A 25,486-nucleotide genomic window follows, 5' to 3' on the forward strand; every position below is an offset into this window, starting at 1 on the left:
AGTACCTGGAGGAGGCAACAGGACTTAATTTAGCAAAGTTTCTTAAGTGATCAAAGCAGGACTGAACCAGAGATTTGACATGAACATCCAAAGTAAGGCAGAGTCAAACGTTACCCCAAAGTTCCTGATAGACGATTTCACAAAAGGGGACCGAGAGCTTTCATTATGTTAGGCACAAATCTGTCAGGAGCACATACACCTGCTTCAGTTTTTCCTTCAGCCTTTAATGGGGTCTACAGTTAGAAACGTGGGTGTCTCTGCTCAGCTGATGGGAAGGAGCAGCTGACATGGATTCAATTCAATTCAATTCAATTTTATTTATATAGCGCCAAATCACAACAAATGTCGCCTCAAGGCGCTTCATAGATACAGAGAAAAGCCCAACAATCATATGACCCTCTATGAGCAAGCACTTTGGCGACAGTGGGAAGGAAAAACTCCCTTTTAACAGGAAGAAACCTCCGGCAGAACCAGGCTCAGGGAGGGGCGGCCATCTGCTGCGACCGGTTGGGGTGAGAGAAGGAAGACAGGATAAAGACATGCTGTGGAAGAGAGACAGAGATTAATAACAGATACGATTCAATACAGAGAGGTCTGTTAATACATAGTGAGTGAGAAAGGTGACTGGAAAGGAAAAACTCAATGCATCATGGGAATCCCCCGGCAGCCTACATCTATTGCAGCATAACTAAGGGAGGATTCAGGGTCACCTGGTCCAGCCCTAACTATATGCTTTAGCAAAAAGGAAGGTTTTAAGCCTAATCTTAAAAGTAGAGATAGTGTCTGTCTCCTGAATCCAAACTGGAAGCTGGTTCCACAGAAGAGGGGCCTGAAAACTGAAGGCTCTCCCTCCCATTCTACTTTTAAATACTCTAGGAACAACAAGTAGGCCTGCAGAGCGGGAGCGAAGTGCTCTAATAGGGTGATATGGTACTACAAGGTCATTAAGATAAGATGGGGCCTGATTATTTAAGACCTTGTATGTGAGGAGCAGGATTTTGAATTCAATTCTGGATTTAACAGGAAGCCAATGAAGGGAAGCCAAAACAGGAGAAATATGCTCTCTCTTTCTAGTCCCTGTCAGTACTCTTGCTGCAGCATTTTGGATTAACTGAAGGCTTTTCAGTGAGTTTTTTGGACATCCTGATAATAATGAATTGCAGTCGTCCAGCCTGGAAGTAATAAATGCATGAACTAGTTTTTCAGCATCACTCTGAGACAGGATATTTCTAATTTTAGAGATGTTGCGCAAATGGAAGAACGCAGTCTTACATATTTGTTTAATATGTGCGTTGAAGGACATATCCTGGTCAAAAATGACTCCAAGGTTCCTCACAGTGTTACTGGAGGCCAAGGTAATGCCATCCAGAGTAAGAATCTGGTTAGATACCATATTTCTAAGCTTTTCAGCGCCGAGTACAATGACCTCAGTTTTATCTGAGTTAAGAAGCAGAAAGTTAGCGGCCATCCAAGTCTTTATGTCTTTAAGACATTCCTGCAGTTTAACTAATTGGTGTGTGTTATCTGGCTTCATGGACAGATAGAGCTGGGTGTCATCTGCATAGCAGTGAAAATGTATGCTATGTCTTCTAATGATGCTGCCTAGGGGAAGCATGTATAATGTAAACAGAATTGGTCCTAGCACTGAACCCTGTGGAACTCCATAATTAACCTCAGTGTGTGAAGAGGACTCTCCATTTACATGCACAAATTGGAGTCTATTAGATAGATATGATACAAACCACTGCAGTGCAATACCTGTAATACCTACAGCATGTTCTAATCGCTCTAATAGAATATTATGGTCAACAGTATCGAATGCTGCACTAAGGTCAAGAAGGACAAGCACAGAGATGAGTCCACTGTCAGAGGCCATAAGAAGATCATTTGTAACCTTCACTAAAGCTGTTTCTGTGCTGTGATGAACTCTGAAACCTGACTGAAACTCTTCAAATAAACCATTCCTCTGCAGATGATCTGTTAGCTGTTTGACAACTACTCTTTCAAGGATTTTTGATATGAAAGGAAGGTTGGAGATTGGCCTATAATTAGCTAAGACTGCTGGGTCTAGAGATGGCTTTTTGAGTAAAGGTTTAACTGCAGCCACCTTGAAGGCCTGTGGTACATAGCCGATTATTAGAGATAGGTTGATCATATATAAGATCGAAGAATTAATCAATGGCAGGACTTCTTTGAGCAGTTTTGTAGGAATGGGGTCTAAAAGACACGTTGATGGTTTGGAGGAAGTAATTATTGAAGTTAACTCAGAAAGATCGATTGGAAAAAAAGAGTCTAACTTAACATCAATGGAACTAAGAGTAGCTGTAGATAATATTACATCTGTGGGATGATTATTGGTAATTTTTTCTCTAATGATAAAAATTTTATTTGTGAAGAAGTTCATGAAGTCATCACTAGTTAACGTTAAAGGGATGGTTGGCTCAAAAGAGCTCTGACTTTTTGTCAGCCTGGCTACAGTGCTGAAGAGAAACCTGGGGTTGTTCTTATTTTCTTCAATCAGTGATGAGTAGTAAGCTGTTCTGGCTTTGCGGAGGGCTTTCTTATAAAGCAACAAACTATTTCTCCAGGCTAAATGATGATCCTCTAAATTTGTGACACGCCATTTCCTCTCCAGATTACGAGTCATCTGCTTTAGGGTACGTGTTTGAGAATTATACCACGGGGTCAGGTACTTCTGATTAGAGACCTTAGTTTTCACAGGAGCTACAGTATCCAGAGTCGTACGTAGTGAGGAGGTGAAATTATTAACAAGATAATCGACCTCTGTTGGGGTAGCGTTCAGATAGCTGCTCTGCTCTGTGTTGGTACAGGGCATTGACGATGATAACAGTGGCTGGATTATATTCTTAAACTTAGTTACAGCGCTTTCAGAAAGACATCTACTTTGATAAAGTCTACTCTCCACTGCTGCGTAATCAATTATTGTAAATGTAAATGTTATCAAGAAATGATCAGACAGGAGAGGGTTTTCAGGAAACACTGTTAAATGTTCAGTTTCTATGCCATATGTTAAAACAAGATCTAGAGTGTGATTAAAGTGGTGGGTGGGTTCTTTTACATTTTGAGAGAAACCAATTGAGTCTAACAACAGATTAAATGCCATGTTGAGGCTGTCATTTTTAGCATCTACATGGATGTTAAAATCACCCACAATAATTATTTTATCTGAGCTCAGAACTAAATTAGATATAAAGTCTGAGAAATCAGACAGAAACTCTGTGTAAGGCCCAGGTGGACGATAGATGATAACAAGTAAGACTGGTTTCTGAGTTTCACAGCTGGGGTGGACAATGTTAAGCATCAGGCTTTCAAATGAATTAAAAGTCTGTCTTGGTCTTTCATTAATTAATAGACTGGTGTGAAAAATTGCTGCCACACCGCCCCCTCGACCTGTGCTTCGAGATTTCTGGTAGTTAGAATGACTCGGGGGTGTTGATTCATTTAAACTAACATAATCATCCTGCTGCAACCAGGTTTCTGTAAGGCAGAGTAAATCAATTTGTTGATCAATTATTAAGTCATGTACTAACAGAGACTTGGAGGAGAGAGACCTAATATTTAATAATCCACATTTCACTGTTTTACTCTTTGGTTCAGATGTGGATACTGTATTGTTCTTTCTTTGTGATTGTTTAAATTGTTTGTTGCTGACACAGACACAGTCTCTATGGAGATGGGTTTTTGGGGGGGTAGCAGGAGGAGAGAAGCTGCAGAGAGGCGTGTAAGACTGCAACTCTGCTTCCTGGTCCCAACTCTGGATAGTCATGTTTTGAGGGGTTTAATAAATTTGTCGATATTTCTAGAAATGAGAGCTGCTCCATCCAAATTGGGATGGATGCCGTCTCTCCTAACAAGACCAGGTTTCCTCCAGAAGGTTTGCCAATTATCTATGAAGCCCACATCGTTTCTGGGACACCACTCAGACAGCCAGCAATTTAAGGAGAACATGCGGCTAAACATGTCACTCCTGGTCGGATTGGGGAGGGGACCAGAGAAAACTACAGAGTCCGACATTGTTTTGGCAAAGTTACACACCGATTCAATATTGATTTTAGTGACCTCCGATTGGCGTAACCGGGTGTCATTACTGCCGACGTGAATTATGATTTTATTGAATTTACGTTTACCCTTAGCCAGCAGTTTTAAATTTCCTTCAATGTCGCCTGCTCTGGCCCCTGGAAGACAATTGACTATGGTTGCCGGTGTCTCTAGCTTCACATGTCTGAGAACAGAATCACCAATTACCAGAGTTTGACCCCCGGCGGGTGTGTCACCGAGTGGGGAAAAACGGTTAGACACATGAACGGGTTGGTGGTGTACCTGGGGCTTCTGTTTAGGACTACGCTTCCTCCTCACCGTTACCCAGCCTTTCCCCAGCTGCTTGGGGTCTGCCGGGGAACAGCTAGCGGGGCCTACGCTATCTTCGGCTGCACCAGCTACAGGGGCCTGGCTAGTTAAGGGTGAGAGCAGGGTGCAAAGCCGAGTCTCCAGTTCAGTAATCCTGGCCTCCAGAGCTGCAAATATGCTACATTTGTTACAGATTGTTAAGGAACGGCTGTGTGCAGGCAGGAGAAGGACCCAAAGTGCAGACTCCGGAGACAGAAAGTAACTCAAAACAGCTTTAATGTTAAACTCAAAAAAGTAACAAAACTGAGTATCCAAAAAATAACTTACACGGACAGAACACACAGCTAGATAAACGGTAGATCGCGACAATGACAAACTGAAACACAGGGCTTAAATACATAGAGGGAGCAATCAGGGAATGGACAACAGGAGGGAAACACAGCTGGGGCAAATCAGAACTGACGAGACAAGGAAGCGTAAACTGAACACACTGAGATAAGACAGAGACCTTCAAAGTAAAACAGGAAACACATAACACAGACTGAACAAAAGACACAGACTCACATGCAGGCACTACAACAGAGGGAACAGAAATGTGGGACCAGGACAGACACAGACACCGACTGGACACGGGGATATAGCAGACAGGGGAGACAGCAACTAAGGATTACACAGAGACAAACCGTAAGACATGACTCTAATGAAAACCCAAAGACTAGAAATTATAAATAATATAATAAACTCAAAACCCCTGGGTCAACGACCCAGGCATCCTAACACAGATATCATTACTGCTAAAGGAGGCCGAGGAGTAACTAAACATCTGACACAATGAGCAAGAAAGTGCAGAAGGGACAGGTGAAGTAGCCATGGTGCTAACGGGTCGGCTACGAGCTAAGCTAGCGAAACAGTACAGAGACAGTGAGTGAATACTATAAATTAGGTAGTGAGTACACAGAAAGTGTGCTTCGGATGAAGCACGTGAAGATTATACTGTGAAAAAAGAATGTATTTAAAAGTTGTTAATTAAACTGCTAAGCAAATAAGCTACTCAGAAACACCACTGTGTTTGAGCAGGAACAGGAAGCGATACTATACCACAGAGCGAGCGAGCGAACACCAAGTGACAGCGCCACCGACAGGAGACAGGATGCCTCCAAGGTCAGGCGTTTTTGGCACATTGACCCTTGGACAGACCCGGGACGTAACGGCTGGTTTGAGGAGGCCTCGGGGTCTGACCTGGAGAAGCTGGAGGAGGTGTTGGTTTGTGGTCATTCACAATAACCTGTGAGGTGATGAGCCCATGAGTTTAGTCTGTTCTGACTTCTCCCCCTGAGCAAACATCTCTCAGTGTAGCTGCTAACAGCTCCATAAGTGTGAGGCTGAGGAGAACATCCTTTCAAGTTCTCCGCTGCAGCTCCAGAGACACATGAATGTCTCACATGCAGAAAGATGAATGTCCTGGTCCTTTGACAAGGACTGTGCCAAACTTCACATGGGGGGGTTGTCAAGATAGCACCATGCCTAACTTTGCAGTGGAAATCCTGGAAAGGTGAAACCACTCCCTGAAGGCCGTCAGCATGACGATGCACCCTACGCCGTGATGGTCACATGTTCACAGTCAGAATACTTAATTAAAATGAATCACTGAGAAATTATACATGCTCCTCGTGTTATATGTTCCCGCCTCTTTTTGATCTGTGATGTAAACTTTGATCGTCTGCCTGCGTTTGAACAAATATAACGAAAATAAATGTTTTAAATGTTTGACCCACAGTGTGCTGCTGGGTGAAGTCTGTCTGTGTGGAGCTCACCGATAATAAACGAGACACAAACAGCTGATGTGCTCTGGTTGCAGCCCCCTAGTGGTCACAGCCTCGAACTACAGCTCCACCTTTTTCAGTGAGAATATTAATCTGTATGATGTCGTTCTGCTAAAACAATTTTAATGAAACAGCATCAAATCACAACAACAGTCGCTTCACTGTGCTTTATGTTGTAAGGTGGACCCTACAATAATGCAGAGAATGACCTTGTAGTACCATATCACCCTATCAGAGCACGTCGCTCTCGCTCTGCAGGCCTACTTGTTGTTCCTCGAGTATTTAAAAGTAGAATGGGAGGCAGAGCTTCAGTTTTCAGGCCCTCTTCTGTGGAACCAGCTTCCATCACTGTCCTCTGCTCTCATTTCTTCAGTTTTCACTGAGCTTTCAAAGATGACATGAGGAGGCTGCTGTTTATTCAGATCTTATTTTATTCATTTTGAGATGATTATTAAAAATCAACAGTTTATTGCAGCGGTTTCTTTTCACGATGTGAGAAACCTGAAGAATTAGCTCGACAGATAAGCACTGATTCAGTTTCCCATGTTTCAGTTTCTGAGTCAATTATCACAGAAAAAGGACTAAAATCCGTTTGTACAAACACAGCGAGGACGTTCATTCTTTCTCCTGGTATAAAAATAAGCTCTAAGTGCTTCACACACTGTAATACTGTCTCTGCTTCAGCGTGTTCACAGCTCAGTGTCGTCGATTAAACATTTAAGAATAAAAGTCAACACGAATCAACGACATCGCCTGACAGGTCAAAGGTCAATCGCCTCCCTCAAAGCAAGCATGGAAACTCATTAAACTGTTATTAGAGGCATGAACCAGCTTTAGCAACTTTAGTTAACCGAGTGTTTAACTAAACCAGAGACTATAAACCCTGGTTTAGTTAGTGGCAGTGGAATGAAGGAAAGGTTAAAACAGATGAAAAACAATGAAAGCGACGAGACGAGCATCACGGCATCAGCAGGTGTTTATAAAGCCTCAGAGACACCAGAACGAAGTCAGCAGCTCCACATCCACAAAGTAAGAGGAACCCATGGATCCACTCTAACAGCAGTTTCTGATCCAGCTTCTGTTGGAGATCATGAGGATTATGAACTGAGAGCACGTTTCAGCAGTACAGCAGTATTATAAGTGAATCATGTCACAGCTTTTTAAAAATGTCGGCTCAAACAAACTGAAACAGGAACTTAAATACTGGTCTCAGATTCTTAAAACACAAAAGCTTTCAGTAAAAAACCGAGCGACACGAAGGCGATAAAATGACTGAGCTACACTTCGATGCTGTAAACACGCTACGAGGAAAAAAAACGATCCAAACGTGAATTCAAACCGACCAATCACAGCCAATCACGGGCTGCCTAATCAATGACGAAGCCGTGGTTCGGATTACAGGAAGCTGGAGAGCAGAGAGCGACGCGTGGAGAAAGAAGAAGATGCTGACGAGTCTGAGACGTTTTCTGGCTTCCTGCGAGACTCAAACCGCCGAGTTCTGGAGAGTTTGGACCTCAGCGTGAAGGCGCATTCGATTCCTTTTGTTTGGGTTTGACTGAGCACTGGTATCTATAACGAGCCAATCAGATTTCATGTTGTGCTTTCAGGAAGTTTGAAAAGAGCATCAAAGCATCCTGTGGGCGTTCTTCTTCTGAAACCGCTGCTCTAGAAAACACCGTATCCGTCAGTGTGGCGAGCCGCCACAGCGAAGGCGGGGTAGCCATCGTAGGTGGTGTAGGCAGTCAGGTCCTGACCCAGAGATACGGCCTGCTTCAGCTGGGAGGCGACCGCCGTCGACGCCGGGCCCGCCAGCGCGTATCCTGCAGGGACACACAATGCAAACTCAGCACCGCCTGTTTCAGGACCGCAGCACAAAACATTCGCTGTTCTGATCCCATCGAAGCCTTTTAGCTTCAGCATTTTTATAGGCTGTATATAAAAGATGGAGGTAGCCGCTGTGACGTCACCTCCTGGTTAGTGAAGTCTCTCGTCCTCTGCAGGAGGCGGAACGTTTTATTTTTGAAGTCATCAGGAGAGAGTTCACTTACAATCACACAGCAGGCGCCCCCTGCTGGTCATCAGCACTCGCGCCATCTGGCAGGCTTTGAAGCCACGTCCATCTTTTATATACAGTCTGTGGTGTTTGGGCCTGCAGGTGAGCGTCTGTCAGCGGTTAGTTGAGTGAAGCGTTAGTCGGCTTTGGGTACGGACCTTCACATACCTGGGAAGGCTACTGCTGCCACGGCAGCCGCAGTCGCACAGCTGGCATCGGTGGCGCCCTCCGTCTGCACGCCGAGCGTCTGCAGGGTGTGTTCGGCCGCGTGAATTTTAGCCTCTTCTACGCCCGCGCACAGCTTAGCAGGGGTGAAGGGATGGCTGCCGAGAGATACGTGAACAGGTGGACAGTCAGCGCTGCGTCCAGCTGAACAGCAGGCAGGTGATCAGACAGGTGAGACGTGCTTACACGTTGGGGTACTGAGTAGCCAGAGCTGGGATGGTGATCTTGTAGAGGAAGAGCTGTCTCTGGTCAGGACCGATGGCCGAGTGCAGCTGATAGACCGGCTGACCCCAGTTATTCTTCTGACAGAGCTCCTCCAGGACCTGACGGACAGACAGGAGGACATGCAGGCAGGAGGACAGACAGGCAGGAGGACAGGTACACAGGAGGACAGCCAGACAGGAGGACAGACAGGAGGACAGGTAGGCAGGAGGACAGACAGGCAGGAGGACAGAGAGACAGGAGGACAAGCAGGTAGAAGGACAGACAGGAGGACAGGTAGGCAGGAGGAAAGACAGGCAGGAGGACAGGCAGGCAGGAGGACAGACAGGAGGACAGGTAGGCAGGAGGACAGCCAGACAGGAGGACAGACAGGAGGACAGGTAGGCAGGAGGAAAGACAGGCAGGAGGACAGGCAGGTAGAAGGACAGACAGGAGGACAGAGAGACAGGAGGACAAGCAGGTAGAAGGACAGACAGGAGGACAGAGAGACAGGAGGACAGGCAGGAGGACAGGCAGGCAGGAGGACAGACAGGAGGACAGGCAGGCAGGAGGAAAGGCAGGAGGACAGGCAGGAGGACAAGCAGGCAGGAGGACAGACAGGAGGACAGGTAGGCAGGAGGAAAGACAGGAAGGAGGACAGGCAGGTAGAAGGACAGACAGGAGTACAGAGAGACAGGAGGACAGACAGGCAGAAGGACAGACAGGAGGACAGAGAGACAGAGAGACAGGAGGACAGGCAGGCAGGAGGACAGAGAGACAGGAGGACAGACAGGCAGAAGGACAGACAGGAGGACAGAGAGACAGGAGGACAGACAGGAGGACAGGAGGACAGAGAGACAGGAGGACAAGCAGGCAGGAGGACAGAGAGACAGGAGGACAGGCAGGCAGGAGGACAGGCAGGAGGACAGGCAGACTGCAGTATTTACCCACAGTAATGGTGCGTGAGAGCTAACAGTATAAACGTACGAGGAGAGTCTGTTTGACCAAATATGAAAATATATTTTGTACATTTTAGTGTTTTAATTTGAAAGGTTTGTTCTTCCTTTCTTGAGCAGCATTTAATAAATCCTGACAGCTTCAGTATCGTCAGACTGATCTGGGTTTAGTTTTTCCTGCAGATGAACACATCAAATCTAATTTGATCTGATGTATCCTAGTCTCCCTCACTGACAATTCATCTGAATAAAAACTGAATACAAAAGAAAACGTAAATGTGGAATATCACCACCAGGTGGAGCCTCGTCCCTGGTGGCTGTTTCAGCTGTTCACAGTCAGAGGTTCTTATCAGGTGTGATATTTACTGCACTGCCATGAAGGCATCATGCGGCCCATGTTCACTGCTGTAGGTCACATGACTGACTGAGTTTTCCCCTTCATGCAGTTACCTGAATGCTGTGGGTTATTTTGGGGGAGTGAAATTCTCCAGTGGGCACTCTGTGGCCTCAGGCTTCTCCTCCAGCTGTGGATCACCCAGTGCACCTGATGAAGCCAGATGTCCACAGACAGACCAGGACGCTGCCTCCAGACCCTGAGCTGTGGGCTGAGGTCAGCCCAACTGCATGGACACTTTTCCATTAACTTGGATCGACTCACCACAGTTTTCAGGTTTTTTCCATTAGTCATAGTACTAAAGTAGTAGCTGCTCAGCTGGGGTTCCAAGCAGTCACTAAAATGTGAGCTCGTCAGACTGCATGCCACCGATTGGCTGGTCAGTGGCATCACTTGATGAGTCATGAGAGCATCTTGTTCACAAAAATCGAAAACGCCATTTTTGAAACCCAGCAATGAGGGAAATGTCTCCAAAAACAAGGCCGTGGTCCCCGAGTGTGAGAAAAAGCCTCAGACCGAGCAGCAGGTACATCATCGCCTCGACGTCCACCTTGTTGTGGCGTTCGTGTCACATACCAATTATGCCACAGGACGTTCGGCCCCGTTGCTATGATGACAACAATCTACATTAGGTAGTACTCGAAAGTAATGGAAAACCAGTCGATCGGAGTCAAGTTGATCCAATTGGGAACTAATGGACAAGGAGCTGAAGCACTGAGGTGACCCAGCAGGAGGCCAGCCTCGTTTTTACTCAGCCCAGCTGCTTAGGCCTGGGTAACGCTGGCCCAGGTGAGCTTATTTGACACATCAGGCCGGACCAGTTGAGACCCCAGTCTGTGCTCTGTCTCCCACCCCCAAATCAGTCTCTCAGATGGCCCCGCCCCTCTGAGAGGTTTCATCCTATTAAAAAGGAGTTTTTCCTTGTCACTGTCGCCAGGTCTGATTGTTTTTCTGTATAACTGTAAAGTCTTACAGAGTTTATACTTACACTATGATAAATATATAAATAAAACCGAATGAATTTTATGCGTTGTGTGCTCTGGATTTTTGTGCCACCCGGTCAGGTGTGTCCTGTTACCTGTGGTGCAGGCTTGACAGCGGTGGCCTTCAGGTTCGGGGTCATCGGGGTCAGCTCCATTCCCGGCAGAAGATCATACAACTTCTCCTCTTGCTGCTTGTCTGCCTTCAGCCCGTAGGAGGCACCACCGCCACCACCGCCTCTCCCCATGGCTCCACCCCCAGCAGCGTAGGCCAGGTAGCCCCGCCCACCCAGTCCCCGCACCCCCGCAGCCCCTACAGGTACAGTCATGTAAATTTCTACAGGAAATCGAAAAGGCAGTGAAATCAATCAAATCACCGGAAATCAGCCGTAAGAAGAATCACACAGCCAGACAATTATCTGATCAGAGTGAACAGGTACAGTGGTAACCACGGTAACAGTACACCTGCCCTTCTTCTTCTGATGCTCGTTGACGATTACCGTTTCCTGCCTGATTGAGTTTCAGGTATTTAAATCCATTCAAGCCTGAATTGACAGAAACTTCTCGTGATTCGTGGATCTGTTTTTGATTCCTGCTTCAGAAAAACGTTCACACATCATCACGTGTTTGTGATTCAGCTGAACCGCTTCATGACACAGGTGAAATGATGGTTTCTGAGGCCCCGCCTCCAGCCTCCGCGCAGTGGCAGGGTTACCTCTGAGACTCTTTAAAGTCACAGTTGTGCAGGCCCACTGAGACGTCTCACTCTGACTGATCTGTGGTTGGACAGTCAGCGTTCAGGGGCGGGGCTTCACAAACTCTCAGTTCACCATCAGAAGTCTGTTTGATTTGCAGCTTTCTTTTATGTTTAAAGCTCTGCAGCATAAAGCTAAAATCTGAAAGTGCTGATGGATGCAGAGCGAGCTCAGACTCACACAGAAGCACTGAAACGCAGCAGCCTATCAGAGGCAGAGCAGGTTCAAAGCTGAGCCCCGGAGGCTTTTGCTCAGAGAAACACAAAGATTTTAAAGTCAATCTGTGGATCCATCTAATCTCTGACAAGGAGGATTCTGCTTTTTCCTCAGAAATGAACCCTCTCCAGCTCGTAGACTGTGTATAAAAGATGTAGGTGGGGTCATGTGACACGGTGAGCGCGGGGTATGGTAGTGGGACTCAGTAGACTCATTTCCCTTTTAGAGTCGCCCCCTGCTCGCCATTAGAAATAATGTGGACTTGTTTGTTTCTATGAGTCAGCTCTGTGTTTCACTGACATGTGTGTTCTCTGTGGTTAACCAGGCATTAGTCTGTCCCCAAGGCAGCTGTTCAGGTGTTCTGACAGAGGGCCTACCTGCTCCTTCAGTCTCAGAGTGCTTTTATTCTGTAGGTGAGTGCGAGCTGTCTTTGCAGGCATTCAGAGATCACACATGCTCTAAGGGCATCCTCACCTCGGACCGACGGCGTCCGGATCAGCCCTCGACCTCCGACGTGAGCTTTGGCCGCTGGGAAGCGGAACTGAGCTGGTATGGCTGTGTAGGCCTGGGGGGCGTAAAACACCGGCGCACCGAGGTACGCCGCCGAGGGGTCGTACATCTATAGGAGGAGAGAGAAAGGAAGCAGATACGAGTTCCCTGGAGCAGGTCTACACTCACAGTTTCAGTGTTCGGTGTTTCCTGTCACATCTGCTGTCGTTCACAATAAACATCAAGCTGCTAATAATGAGCTCAGTCTGTGTTCAGGAACCCTGATCTAAGCACTCTTAGATATCCGGTCATGTCAGGAACACGGAAGCCACACCCACCTGCTGTTCAACCATTCTGTTTGTGAGTGACAGCCAGTCAGGAGGAAATTATCTTAAAGGGGGAGGAGCTAAAATAGCTTGTTTCAGACAGCAAATGAAGTGAGGGGCTGCACCGAGGCTCAGTATCAGCTACAGAAGGATTATTTTGAGCTGTGGATCATTGAAAGCTGCCCTGAAAGGAGGAATAACTCAGAGTGCCTGTTGGCTTCCTGTTGGTCAAACATTGTGTCACATGACATTCGTCAATAACTCACCTGTCCCAGCGTGTAGGAGGTGTAGTCGGTCTGTAGCAGAGAGCCTCCTCGGCCTCCCGTCCCTCTGGTGTAGCGAACGTAGCTGTCTTTGTCCACCGGCTTGGCCAGCGTCACCTCGATGGGAGAGCCGTCCACCACCTGCAGGAGATCCTGGTCAGTCTTTCAGAAACCTTCTCCTCACGGTTAACACACAGGTGTCCACTGATTACAGCATGACAAGCGTAATCAAACCTGATTTTGATTAGTGAAAACAGAGGAAGAACTAAATGTTGGGCCTTGCTGACCTTCCCGTTGAGTGTTTTCATGGCGTTGACGGCGTCCTCTCTCTGAGTGAAATGGACGAAGGCGTAGTCTCTGATCTTCTTCACTCGCTCCACTGCGCCTGCAGCACAAATACAACAAGTACTTTTCTAAAACCAAATTTCTTTCTGCAGACACTTGTCCTCAAATATAAAATACAAATATTACTTTTAAACGTTTGTCTTTCAAAGTCTGCATTTCAGTTACAAAGACGAGCAACAACAAGACGCATTCAGGGACAATCAGAGCTTTGATCGAACCTGGCTTCAGGCTGTTGAACTCCTTCTCGATGGTCTCCTCTGTCGTCTGCAGCATCAGGTTCCTCACATACAGAATCTTCACTGTTGCCATGGTATCCTCGTCAACCTCCACCTCAGGCTCCGCCCAGTCCACAGCGATGGCGTGACCCCACAGCTGGATACGACCTAAGAGAGAAGACGGAGACTCATGATCAGGTCTGGGAGGGATCGTTCTCTTTGTGATCCTCGACTTGTAAACTGCTAGTCTGAAGCCACTCCCCCTCAGCTGAGAAGGAGGAGCTAATTACTGCTATACCTGTTAATTACTGCTGATCAGTAACATCCAAATAAATCCTCTCAAACTGAGCTCAGACATCTTGGACAGTGCAGTGACCTCACAGCAGCCATGTTATTGGTCACATGATGTCAATGAATAATGCTCCAGAAGGCTCCAACAGCACAAACACAGTCCAGAGGAGCAGTTCAGGTGAAGCTGGCAGACAGCTAGCAGCTATAGCCACCTGTGTAACCATCCATCTGTCACTCAAAGAGGCCACGCCCCTAAAAGGTAAAGTTTAAGCCTTAATGCGATTTAAATAGACGAGTTATGTAAACAGACGTTATGAATGGGAAATTATCTATAAAGACCAAACAGGTTGTAAACACATTTATTTCTGCTGTAAAGGTTTAACTTCAATTCAATTTCAATTCAATTTTATTTATATAGCGCCAAATCACAACAAATGTCGCCTCAAGGCGCTTCATAGATACAGAGAAAAGCCCAACAATCATATGACCCCCTATGAGCAGCACTTTGGCGACAGTGGGAAGGAAAAACTCCCTTTTAACAGGAAGAAACCTCCGGCAGAACCAGGCTCAGGGAGGGGCGGCCATCTGCTGCGACCGGCATGAGAGTCTATGGGACTGACTCACTGCTGCCTCTGCTGGACGTCAGAGGAACATGCTGGCTTTATTTTTCTAAAATTACTAGAGCGTGTAATTGTCCTCTGGACGTGCTGGTGACGTTTGTGGTGTTGGGTTGAGGGTCAGAAACCAAGTAAGATGCTAACGAGGCAGACGCTCTTTAACTTCAGCAGGACTCAGTGATGATTGGACGCTATTGGACGCCAGATTTCAGAGGCACGGTGTCGTGGCTTTCCACCCACATGATCAGACTTAATGCTGCACAATGAGCCTGATCTTCCTGTGGAGAAGCAGTAAAGCTGTTTCTGTATCTTATCTCTGACACTTTCAGCTTCAGACTCCAGGAGAATCAGATAGTGTAACAACAGCTTTGGGTATATTTATGGGTCTATCTGAAACTGGCATCACATTACTCATACAGCAGTTACCTTATCATTAAGCCCATCCAAGCTCTTCTTCTATTGGACATTGTGTCACAGGCTGTGATTGGCCAGTGATAATTCAGCCTTACAGCCAGCCAAAAAGAGACTTTGGCATTTTTTATTATGTTAGGTTTACTTTACGAGGTATTAGACAGTGTGAAGCCGGGTGGAGAGCTACAGCTGAACAATTATACATTTATTGATGAGGCCCTCATGTGGCCGCCGAAGGAAAATTAACTGCCCACTGCCGGTGTCAAGGATTTGTTAGCTAAACCACTGCAGCTGCAGCTGCTCAGTGTCTCCAGCACCACAGGAAGTTGGCACCAGCTGATCAACAGAGCCTTCGAGTTTTAGGGGATAACTGAACCCGTTTTAACAGATCCTTTGAAAACATCTTATTTTTGTTCTTCAGTGAATCATTCCTGAAGTCAGAGAGGGAATTATAACTGTACATAGCAAAGAAAACTCGAGTTTGAGTTTGGTTTGGTACCTGGCAGCAGTTTGCGGCGGGCCATGGCAGCTGCTCGGTGGCTCTCATACTCGACAAAAGCAAAGCCTCTGTTCTTGGATTTGTCGGCAGCGCTGGGGTACACGATGACATCGACGACGCCGTCGGTGACCTTCTTCATCTCTGACAGGATCTCCTCTCGCTTCTTGGTTTTGGGAATCCCGCCAACAAAGAGGCGGCAGTTATCGACGCTGGCACAAACGCCGAGGAGGCGTCCGTTCCTGTGGGCCAGAGAAAGATTTGGTTCAAGCTCAAACGGGAACCCAGCTGGCTAAGGTTGGTTTGTTCGGTCTTTGCTGATCGGCACTTGGGTGTTTCTATGTTTGTACTGGACTGTGACCACAACCCAAGACTTTGGGTTTATTTGTTAAGGAGTTTTTTTGTGTTAAAAGCACTCGAGTACCTGCACCATCCCCGGTGTAATACTCCCAGGTCTGCTTTGAGATAAAGAAGCTCTCCTGCTTCCTGCCTAAACTGTTCACTGTATCGGCTGACTTGTCATGAACGTTTGAATTTTGGACTTGTATCTGCTCTGGTTTCCTCTCCTCTGGACCATTACGTAGTTTGGGTGTTTCTGGTGGATTGGTAGAATAATTTACGTTACGTCACTGGCAGGGTTAAAGGTCGTGGGGTTGGGTGTTTGGTTAGTGGGTCTTAGAAGGTTAATTGGTCAGTTGATAGGCTGCAGGTCAGGGGTGGGGAACTCCGGCCTCAGGGGCCGGGGTCCTGCAGGTTTTAGACGTGTCCTTGATCCAACACAGCAGATTTAAATGGTTAAATGACCTCCTCAACATGTCTTGAAGTTCTCCAGAGGCCTGGTAATGAACTAATCATGTGATTCAGGTCTGTTGACCCAGGGTGCGATCTAAAACCGGCAGGACACCAACCCTTGGGGTTCCCCACCCTTGCTGTAGGGGATGGCCGGCTGGTAGGGTGATGGTAGGTGGGTACTGCTAGTCTGTACCGACGTTAATTAATGATTCTCTCAACAAGGCAGTCACCAATGAGGAATCAGAACCAGGCTGGACTCCCAGGTTTGACTAGTCGCCTGACTGGTTTGACTCTGGTTGTTGTAACTAAAGACTTATATGAGCTGAAGTCAGGTGAGACTCTTGAACCACCTGTGCTCCCAACACGTTCTCACTCCCAAAGCGTCACATTTTAGGCTAGGTGACAAATCGTCAACATATTACGCTACCCACCACGTTCCTAAAAGACGACCTCGGAAAAAATGAGGAAATATGAGAACCGTATGGACTCAATCTACACATGTTCGCTCTTTTCCTTCAAATCGCTTAGAAACACGCTATTTAACATCATTAAAGTCCTGTTTAAGGTGAGGAAAAAGGTTATGGTTAGGGCTAGGGATAAGGTTAGGTTTAGGGCTGGAATACAGGGCTGGAACGTCTATTCCCGCGGGAGCGTCATTGCACTGGATTTCGGCCAAAACCCGCCTCGTACCATAAGAACGCCGAAGGTCTCCTTTCGCGTTCCTCAGGAACGCCGCGGGACGTGACAAAACGTCGGCATGTTACGTCTCGGGAGTGAGAACGGGCTGGTGCTCCACATTCAGCAGAAGGTGCTCACATTAAAGATGCCTGCTGGTCAGCTTGTTTGGGTACTCAGTGCTTCCTAGTTTGCTGCTCCATTATGTTTGCAGTTGTGAACTGTTACTAGAAAAATAACATTTCTTTGACAGTGACTGAAAGAAAGTAGACCTGAAGCCTGCCGATGTGTTTCTGAGAGCTCAGGTATCCTTTCATTATTCAGTACAAATGAAGATAAAAGAGGGATCACCTAATCTCGTAGTTGTTGAGCTGCTTCATGGCAGCCCTGGCCTCCTGTTTGTTGCTGAAGGTGACAAAGGCGTAACCTCTGTTGTTCCCGTTGAAGTCCATCATCATCCTCACCTCGTAGATCTTTCCAAACTGAAGAGATGTAGAGGGAAGCACAAACAGATGAAACAACACCCCCAGATAGATCACAGTGACCGCCTCCCTAACCGTGGTTCTCTGACCTTCTCACACAGAGGAACCAGCTCATCTTCAAACAGATCTCTTGGCAGTTTCCCCACAAAGATCTCGCTGCCCCTCTCCGGTGGGGGGCCGTCCCAGCCTGGAGGTGGGCCGCCGTACCGCCGCTGACCGTTCTCCTGAAGCGCCAGCAGGAAAACATGAAGAGCATTCAGGAGCAGTAACAGACACGTGCTGCTGTCTCCTGGGTCTGAGGGTCCACGTACCTGGCGCAGCTGGTATCCGGTTTGCTGCATGAGTGAACGAAGCGCCGCCTCCTTCTGCGTCCCCGCCAGTCCGTCCCCGCTTGCTTTCTGATTGGAATCCATTGGGTGTGATTGACAGCGATATGTAAATCAGGGAAATTAGCGGTGCTCACTGGAAGACAATAACAGCAAAGGTTTTATTATGAATGCAAACAGCTGTGAACCTGTCTGCCTGCACCTGTCACAATACAGTCACACCTGTTTGAATGCAAATCACTGCAAGCTTCAGACCCTAACATGTTTGAGGGACGTTAAATGTTCATTTGATGTCGTGCTGATGGTTTTATTCCACACTGAAAGTGACCGGACTCACTGGGTCCCTGAGCTGGACCTCTGCACATCTAAACGAAGCTGCTTCAGATGCATTTACGTGCGGACACTGACGGGCGAAACGCTGGGTGGTTTCAGCAGCTTTTGTCACTGACGTGGTCGAACAGTCGAGGAGGACCTGCTGGTCTGAACGGCATACACGAGTCGTGTTTTGAAGAGCGCTGCAGGGAGGTCAAGGTCTGCTCGGTAATCATTGACAGAGACTGTGGAAAGCTGCAGGCTGGAAGCCCGTCTCACCGTAACACTGAGAGGAAACATGCGAGGCTTCAAATGTGAAGCCAGCACATTTATAAATCCTGTGTTTTATGAATGAATCACACACTCCTCTCTAACAAACCTCAAACCTGAACCCTCTAACCACAGCCTGGGCCAGAACATGGTCCCAGTCCTCCCAGTTTGGGAATGAGATGAAGGCAAAAACAAACAGTCGTCCTGTGTATCTGTGTCTGTGCAGTTTATTTACAGGAACCACAGGACAGCACACAGTCAGCCGAGGATGTAGAGACAGAGAACGACCTTGTGGACTTTGGCTGATGCTGCTGGGTTTATGATGAATGTACTGACACAATTTTAAGGGTCAGTTATTTAAATGATTGAATTGTAAATATCTGTATTTATAAAGCATTACACAGCGAACAAACCATCATCTGTTAGCAGTACTTGGCGACAGCAGGGAGGAAGAATGCCTTTACTATGAAGAGACCTAGAACGTTCAGCCACTCAGCAGTAATGACCACATGTCATTTAGATATTTAAGCACAAGAACATCTGTCGCTGCTGTGGAAATATGGGAACAATGAGAGCGTTTAGAGTTTCGGTTCAAAACGATGTTTGAACCAGCGCGTTACAATGCGCCGCCATCCGTTCATTCTGACACGCTCATGCTCGCGGGCATCTCATGACTGCACAGCTGCACTGTCAAGCACGTGGACCTCGTGAGCCAGCTACATGATAAGTTGGACTTCCTTAACCACCTCCAGATTCTGATCCTCTTTAAGTTCACGATCAAATAAACCCAGAGGCATCACTGAGAGTCAAAAGTGCAGCGAGGATGTTCTCACAGGTGGTGCAATAAGGTTTAACGTCCAAACAAAAACAATTTAGCTCAGTTAGCAGTTAGCAGGAAGTTAGCTTGCTAGTTTCCATGTAAAGGTGATACTCCACGTTCTGACTGAAGAACCTGGGACAGAAACAGACTGAAAACTAAACAGCAGCGAGGTTGGAGGGTTAGTGAAGCTAGGCTAGCTGACAGGTGGAGATGTAAACACATGAGCACAGAAAGATGGAGGACCAGGGTTAAACTGTCCCCAATGAAAGTTCACATTGAGACAATCGCCATCACATGACAGCAAGAAGCCACCAAAAAGAGAACGTCTGGGGTGATCAGTCCACAGCAGGGGTCAGAGGTCAGGTCGCTGTTAAAGTCCTGATCCTCAGCTGCTGCAGCTACAGCGCTCAATACATTTATGACACCAGTTTTCATGAATTATTACAGTTAATCCTCGAGTGTGCGCTTTAATCACTGTGATATCTTCAATAGCAACATATGATCATTGTTGTTATTATTTTTATTCAGAATCGCAGTTTTAGTTTTCGTGGTCAAAGTCCTGTTTGCCCGTTAATATAAATGTACGTTTTTAACAGGTTTTTGACAAATGGTAAATGGCCTGTATTTGTATAGCGCTTTACACATCCAGTCATCCACACATTCACACACTGGTGATGGCAGCTACACTGTAGCCACAGCTGCCCCGGGGCGCACTGACAGAGGCCACAGTCTAAGACACATTTCTAAAATATTTGTGTTCTCTTGTTTCTACGACAGCTCAAAGTCTCACGCTGCATCAGAATAATGGTGATAAAAAGCTGAGCACAAAAGAGTTTCATTAAAAAGAGGAGAGACAGACACAAGCACAGAGACGCCCTCTCCTCTGCAGGAGGGGTGGCTCGGCGATAGCTCTGTCCTTTATCAAACTGCCCTCCAGTTTGGGCGTTGCCTGTGTGTGCTCTGATCTTTGACGGGGCTGTGACCTCAGAGCGCTCCCCAGCTCTGGGTCCCAAACTCCTGAAAATCAATGTGTTCGTCTGATTGTGTCTCTGTGAACACACAAGGAAGTTTAGGGTGAGCTGAGAGTCAGCGCGTGGAAAAACATCAGCTGGACTCAGTCACCTGCTGCTGAGATCCACCAATCAGCACGGCTGACAGAGGGGCGTTTGGCTGGCACACAGAGCTGATGCCTAAAGAGATCTGCGTTTCTTCAGCTGGTCATGAATCTGTTGACATTTTCAGTTTTTCAATCAAAAAGCATGTTTTCATTTTTATCCAGTCGGACAGAGAGGGCGGAGGCCACAGCTGTGAGTATGGAAGCCCATCAGCGCCCAGAACTTAACGACAGGCTCCATAAAACCTTCATTACTTAAAACTTCAGTCAGTCAGAATGATTTACATGCATCACAGTCATGATTAGGTAAGCTGGTGTGTTGCATCTTTATAAATACATCCTGACAGAATGAGACCAAAAATAACATGAGCATGCGTTCTGTGATATGATATCAAAACATTTTATATTGAAATCGTTCAACATTCAAGTGGAAGTGTTCATAATAAAGTAAAAGTTCAAATTTCAGGGTAGAAGATCAAAATAATGTCAAAATACATGGATTCAATAAAAAATGATATAACTAAAGTGTCTTAAAATATAATGTAACCTATAATTAAATATGTGTATACATTTATAACAACTGTGTAAAATATGACATATTAATATAAATACCAATAAAGTATCAGTTAAAGGTAAAAAAATTAACCTAAATTAAAATGTAATGTTCAAAATGATGAAAGAATAAATGAAAGACTTACAGCCCCAAAGTCATGACCTCCATCTTCTCCTACAAATCCCAGCATGCCTTTCAGCAAATCTGCCTTATCAGCCTGTGTGAGCTGCAGCTCGCTCTCAGAGTAATCTCTGCTGCTGCGCTGGTTAACCTTTCCCCACCTTTCAACCACTACAGCCACATCTGCACATCTGCATCTGTACATCTGCGCAGGCACATCTGCACAGGCACATCTGCACATCTGCACAGGCACATCTGCACAGTCACATCTGCACAGTCACATCTGCACAGTCACATCTGCACAGTCACATCTACACAGGTGACCCGTTGAAGACCACGGTGTGTGTTTGAGGCAGCAAACAAGCTACAGAGTGTTTATGCTCTGTTCTGAAAAGTTGACCTTTGACCCTAACTCCAGTGTGGGTCACACAGCTGCAGCTGTGATAAACACCAGGAACATAAGATGTTTTTTCCAGCTGAACGCAGCACTGGATGAAAACAATCTACTTCCTGTCCTGTTAAACGCTGCAGCTCGCTCTCGTTTCCTGTGTGTCTTCAAATTAAAAGTCCGAGCAGTGACCTGGGTGAAGCACTGCACTGAGCTTATGAAGGTAGGCGTCATTTTCCTGTAAACATTGCAGTGGTGTGTGACGTCAGAGGTCAAATGTTCTGACTTTGTGAACAATAACTGAATTTAATCTGTGAATAAAAATCGATTTCAAAGGTAATAATCACATAAAATATTCCTACTCTGGTCTTAAAGATCACATTTAAACAGAAGTTTAGACGCCAGCACTACGTCCTGATTGGATCCTGATGAGCACCTGGCTCGTTTCCACTCAGATCTTTTTGATGTCCTGGTGACCTTCAAAGTGAAATGAATAACTACTCGCTGCTGATTCCCGATGGCTGACTTTACAGACGGAGTATTTTCCTGTTTTGAAACTGGAGGAGTTGATGAGTGACAGGTGGATCTACCGGACACAGGTAGCCCCGCCCTCCTCCTCCTTCCTGTTCCTCTCGGACTCTGACGGGACCAAAATCGAAAAATACTCTAAAATACACTTCCTGTTTTCTTCAGTCTGACCTGAAAGTAGTGACTGAACCCAGATCAGCTGAGCAGGACGCTCATTTTTTCATAGACTTCTATACAGTCAGAGTTTAGCGGAGTCGCCCCCTGCTGGGCATTAGGAACAATGCAGGTTTAATGCGCTGCAGCAGTTTCCATCTTTATACACAGTCAATTACAATACAAAAAAATTAAACTCTGGCTAAATGTGGCACTAGCTCCTGATTAATTACTGGATTATGATAATAATAAGTTACAGTTCAGCTTCTGTTTGGATTAAACTGAGTAGTAAATATGTTACTTTAAGCTTTTTCTGTATAAATGTGGGACTTCACAGAGCAGGAGTCTTTTCTTTTTAACCTTGAAACCCAACGCAGACAGAAACTCGACTGTTTATTTCTGATGTTTCAAAATAAATGTAAACTCGGCTGCACAGCGGCAAAAAGCTGCTGCTCTGTCGGCTCCGCTCGCACATTTGGAATTAAATTTCAGGTGTTTTTATGGGTCGAGAGACACTCGCTCACATTCTCTCTTCTTTCACACAGCGGTAGGGAGACATTTACTTAGCACTCTCGCTCTCTCCATTAAAACACCCATTAACCCCGGCCGGCCTGTTTGCTCAGCTAGCTGCTTTTAGCCTCTGTGACAGCTACTGTTCACCAGACACCAGCGAAGAAGAGAGGAAGAACGACCCTCACTTTACCTGTTCACACTCTCTCTCTCTCTCTGTGTGTTTAAAATATAAAATTCAAACCTAAAAAACTTTATTTGCATGAAAGAGAGACAAAAACTCACCTGAGCAATTTCAGAGATCACCTCCCTCCGATCAGAGCTGTGTCATTCTGAGCGCCGACTGTGTGTTCACGTGTCATCAGGGGCCTCTGTGTGTGAGTGTGTGTGTGTGTGTGTGTGTGTGTGTGTGTGTGTGTGTGTGTGTGTGTGTGTGATCACATCATATCAAACTCCAAAGGTTCACTGTCTTCGTGTTAGCTTTACAAGCTGCCCAGCGTTAATGTTTAACCCGCTGCTATCTGTGGAGACACACACACATGCATGCAAATATAGACACACACACACACACACACACACACACATACTTGTGGAGTGTCCTGCAAATGTCTCTTCACAGCACACAAACATGTGGTCATGTTTTTAACCCAGGGCCTAAAACCTGGTCCTGGTTCTGACTCAGACCTCGGCTCCAGGCCTGAACCCTGCAGTTCTTCTGACGTCCACTAGAGGCCTAACGCTGCCTCTACTAAACACCCCCGTGTTAAAAACTGTGGAGGAGCAGGAGAGTCACACAATGATTATTAAATAACTACATTTAAAAAAAAAAATCCAAAATCATTTTAAAAATCTGTTTGTTTATTTTTTTAATTTTTTTTTTATGTAATAAAAATAAGTAAATAGACATAAAAATTTAACATGGAACATAAATTGTTTTGTCTTTTGACATTTAAAATGCTCATTGTACCCCTTGAACTAGCAGCTACTGGACTAGCTTCTTCATTTAGCTTTCGGGAAGTCGTTATGTCCTTACAGCAACAGTTTGAGAACTGTTTGGACATTTGCACATTTACCTCGACGTTCCCTGTCTTAAAATGTCCAGCATGGATATATGACGAACATGAAGGCACTCTGCAGTGAAACGGAGGCCCCATTCTCCAAGTGTGCATCTGATTCACCTGTTAAAGGTGAGCTATGCTAGTGTTAGCCACGCTAGCATAGCTAACACTAGCATAGCTAACACTAGCATGGCTCCCACTAGCCTGGTCACAGCAGATGGCCCCGCCCCTCCCTGAGCCTGGTTCTGCTGGAGGTTTCTTCCTGTTAAAAGGGAGTTTTTCCTTCCCACTGTCGCCAAAGTGCTTGTGTAACATAGTTAAATAGAGTCGAAGTTAAATCCCCCTAAATGGGACATTGGCACCAACCTACTGTTGTAAAAGTCACCCTGCAACATTCACAAAGAGCAAGGGATTTTGGGTAATCCTCAGAATAATGGAGGATTCCTGCGAGGTAAGGAATGCACAAATGTCGTGGGGAAGAAAAATCATATCGCTGGTTGTAACGGTAATACAAGCTGACCCGATTATTTTTGTTGTTTAAACATCATTTGTTGCGGGTCATTTCTCATGTCCTTATGTTGAATTGATGCACGTTTATGTGAGATTTCTTTATTGGGAAGAGAGGAAAAAAATGGGAGCACAGTTAGCTAACTCTGTTGTTGCTTTTCCATTTAGATCTTACGCTGATTGCCCACCACAATAAAAGAAAGTATTGTAACTTGTTGCCTTTTTGTTGTGAATGCAGGTATGTGACTGTGCCACACTGTGTAGAGAATACACATTGTTTTATGTACAGTTCTGAAATATATTTCTGTATTTCTTTCATTTGGGAAATTTAAGATGCAGATTAATTGTGTTGAGGTTCTTCTATTTTGTTTGTATAATTTTACCACTATATGAGCACACTGCAAGTGGAAATGTAATCCTCAGAATAACGAAGGATTCCTGTGAGATCTTACGCCGATTGCGAACCACAATAAAGGAAAGCATTCTAACTTGTTTTGTGATCTTGTTGGTCAGCGTTGGTTTTCTCCTTGGAGTCTCCCATGGAGGCCATTTTTGCCCAGCCTCTTTTTTATTGTTCATCGTGACCTCTGACTTTAACTGAGCCGCATGAGGCCTGCAGGTCTTTGGATGTTGTTTTAGGGTCTTCTGTGACCTCCTGGATAATTTTGGCCAGCCGGCCGCTCCTGGGAAGGTTCGGCACCGTTCCAGGTTTTCTCCATGTGTGGATAACGGTTCTCACTGAGGTTCCCTGGAGTCCCAAAACCTCAGAAATGTCTCTGTAACCTTTCAGACTGAAAAAGTTGAGTCCATGAGGAAACCTTCTGACTGAAAACAAACGTGTCTCAGGATTCAGCTGATCGACGCTCCCAGCAGTCGGCGTCAGGTTTGGTAAAGAGATAAAACCATCAGACCTGACCTTTGAGTTCAGATGAACTGTGGGGTCCACATAGCTGTGGTTCTGATCTTTAGGTGCTTTTAAAGGTTTAAATCAACTTCTGTTCTTCAACACATGTGGCCAGATGTTCCCCGTGGTTCCCAAATCTAAAAAAAACGAAATGTAGAGTTTTTTAAAGTTTTATTTAGAGGTGAAATCTTTAACGTATGTTTGATCTTTATTATAAGTTGTCATCTATTAATTTTCTGCTTCCTGTCTGGATCTGCAGTCTAAACAGTCAAACATTTTATTTTGAAAGGCACAGTCCCAGCTCTACTGGGACCTCCACTCTGCTTCTGGGGGAGGGGGGGGGGGGACTTCTCTGACCCAGCTGCAGTGAGATGAGTGGGCTGGAGGTGGATGTGGGGTGGCAGCTGAACGCTGAGCAGGTCGGGAGGTGAAGCGCAGGCTGCAGGAGGAGGAGCTTCCTGAGGAGGAAGGTGCACAAGTGTGCGTAGGAGGCAGAGCTACAGAGATTCAACAAAACCCAGAGGTGAGCTCACACACCTGAGAGTGATGT

General features: G+C 46.0%; 1 protein-coding gene across 3 annotated transcripts; it reads right to left on the reverse strand.

The window, feature by feature from the left end:
• Positions 1-297: 297 nt before the first annotated feature.
• On the reverse strand, positions 298-22,889 carry a1cf (apobec1 complementation factor). Of its 3 annotated transcripts, none has more exons than XM_085169873.1 (13): positions 22,753-22,889; positions 17,685-17,835; positions 17,463-17,597; positions 17,243-17,373; positions 15,428-15,666; positions 13,613-13,777; positions 13,337-13,434; positions 13,053-13,190; positions 12,446-12,590; positions 11,099-11,337; positions 8,656-8,792; positions 8,413-8,567; positions 298-8,011 (listed from the first exon to the last, which is right to left on the reverse strand). In XM_085169873.1, the coding sequence occupies exons 2-13, from the start codon at positions 17,784-17,786 to the stop codon at positions 7,857-7,859; spliced, it is 1,839 nt and encodes a 612-aa protein (XP_085025999.1). In that variant the 5' UTR covers positions 17,787-17,835; positions 22,753-22,889; the 3' UTR covers positions 298-7,856. The 3 variants fall into 3 exon arrangements, with proteins under 3 accessions (XP_085025999.1, XP_085026000.1, XP_085026001.1); XM_085169874.1 differs by having other exon boundaries at positions 11,099-11,313; positions 22,753-22,888; XM_085169875.1 differs by having other exon boundaries at positions 7,877-8,011; positions 8,403-8,567; positions 22,753-22,888.
• Positions 22,890-25,486: the final 2,597 nt, after the last annotated feature.

This window comes from Neolamprologus multifasciatus, chromosome 8 (assembly GCF_963576455.1).
Source record: "Neolamprologus multifasciatus chromosome 8, fNeoMul1.2, whole genome shotgun sequence".
Taxonomy (NCBI): domain Eukaryota; kingdom Metazoa; phylum Chordata; class Actinopteri; order Cichliformes; family Cichlidae; genus Neolamprologus; species Neolamprologus multifasciatus.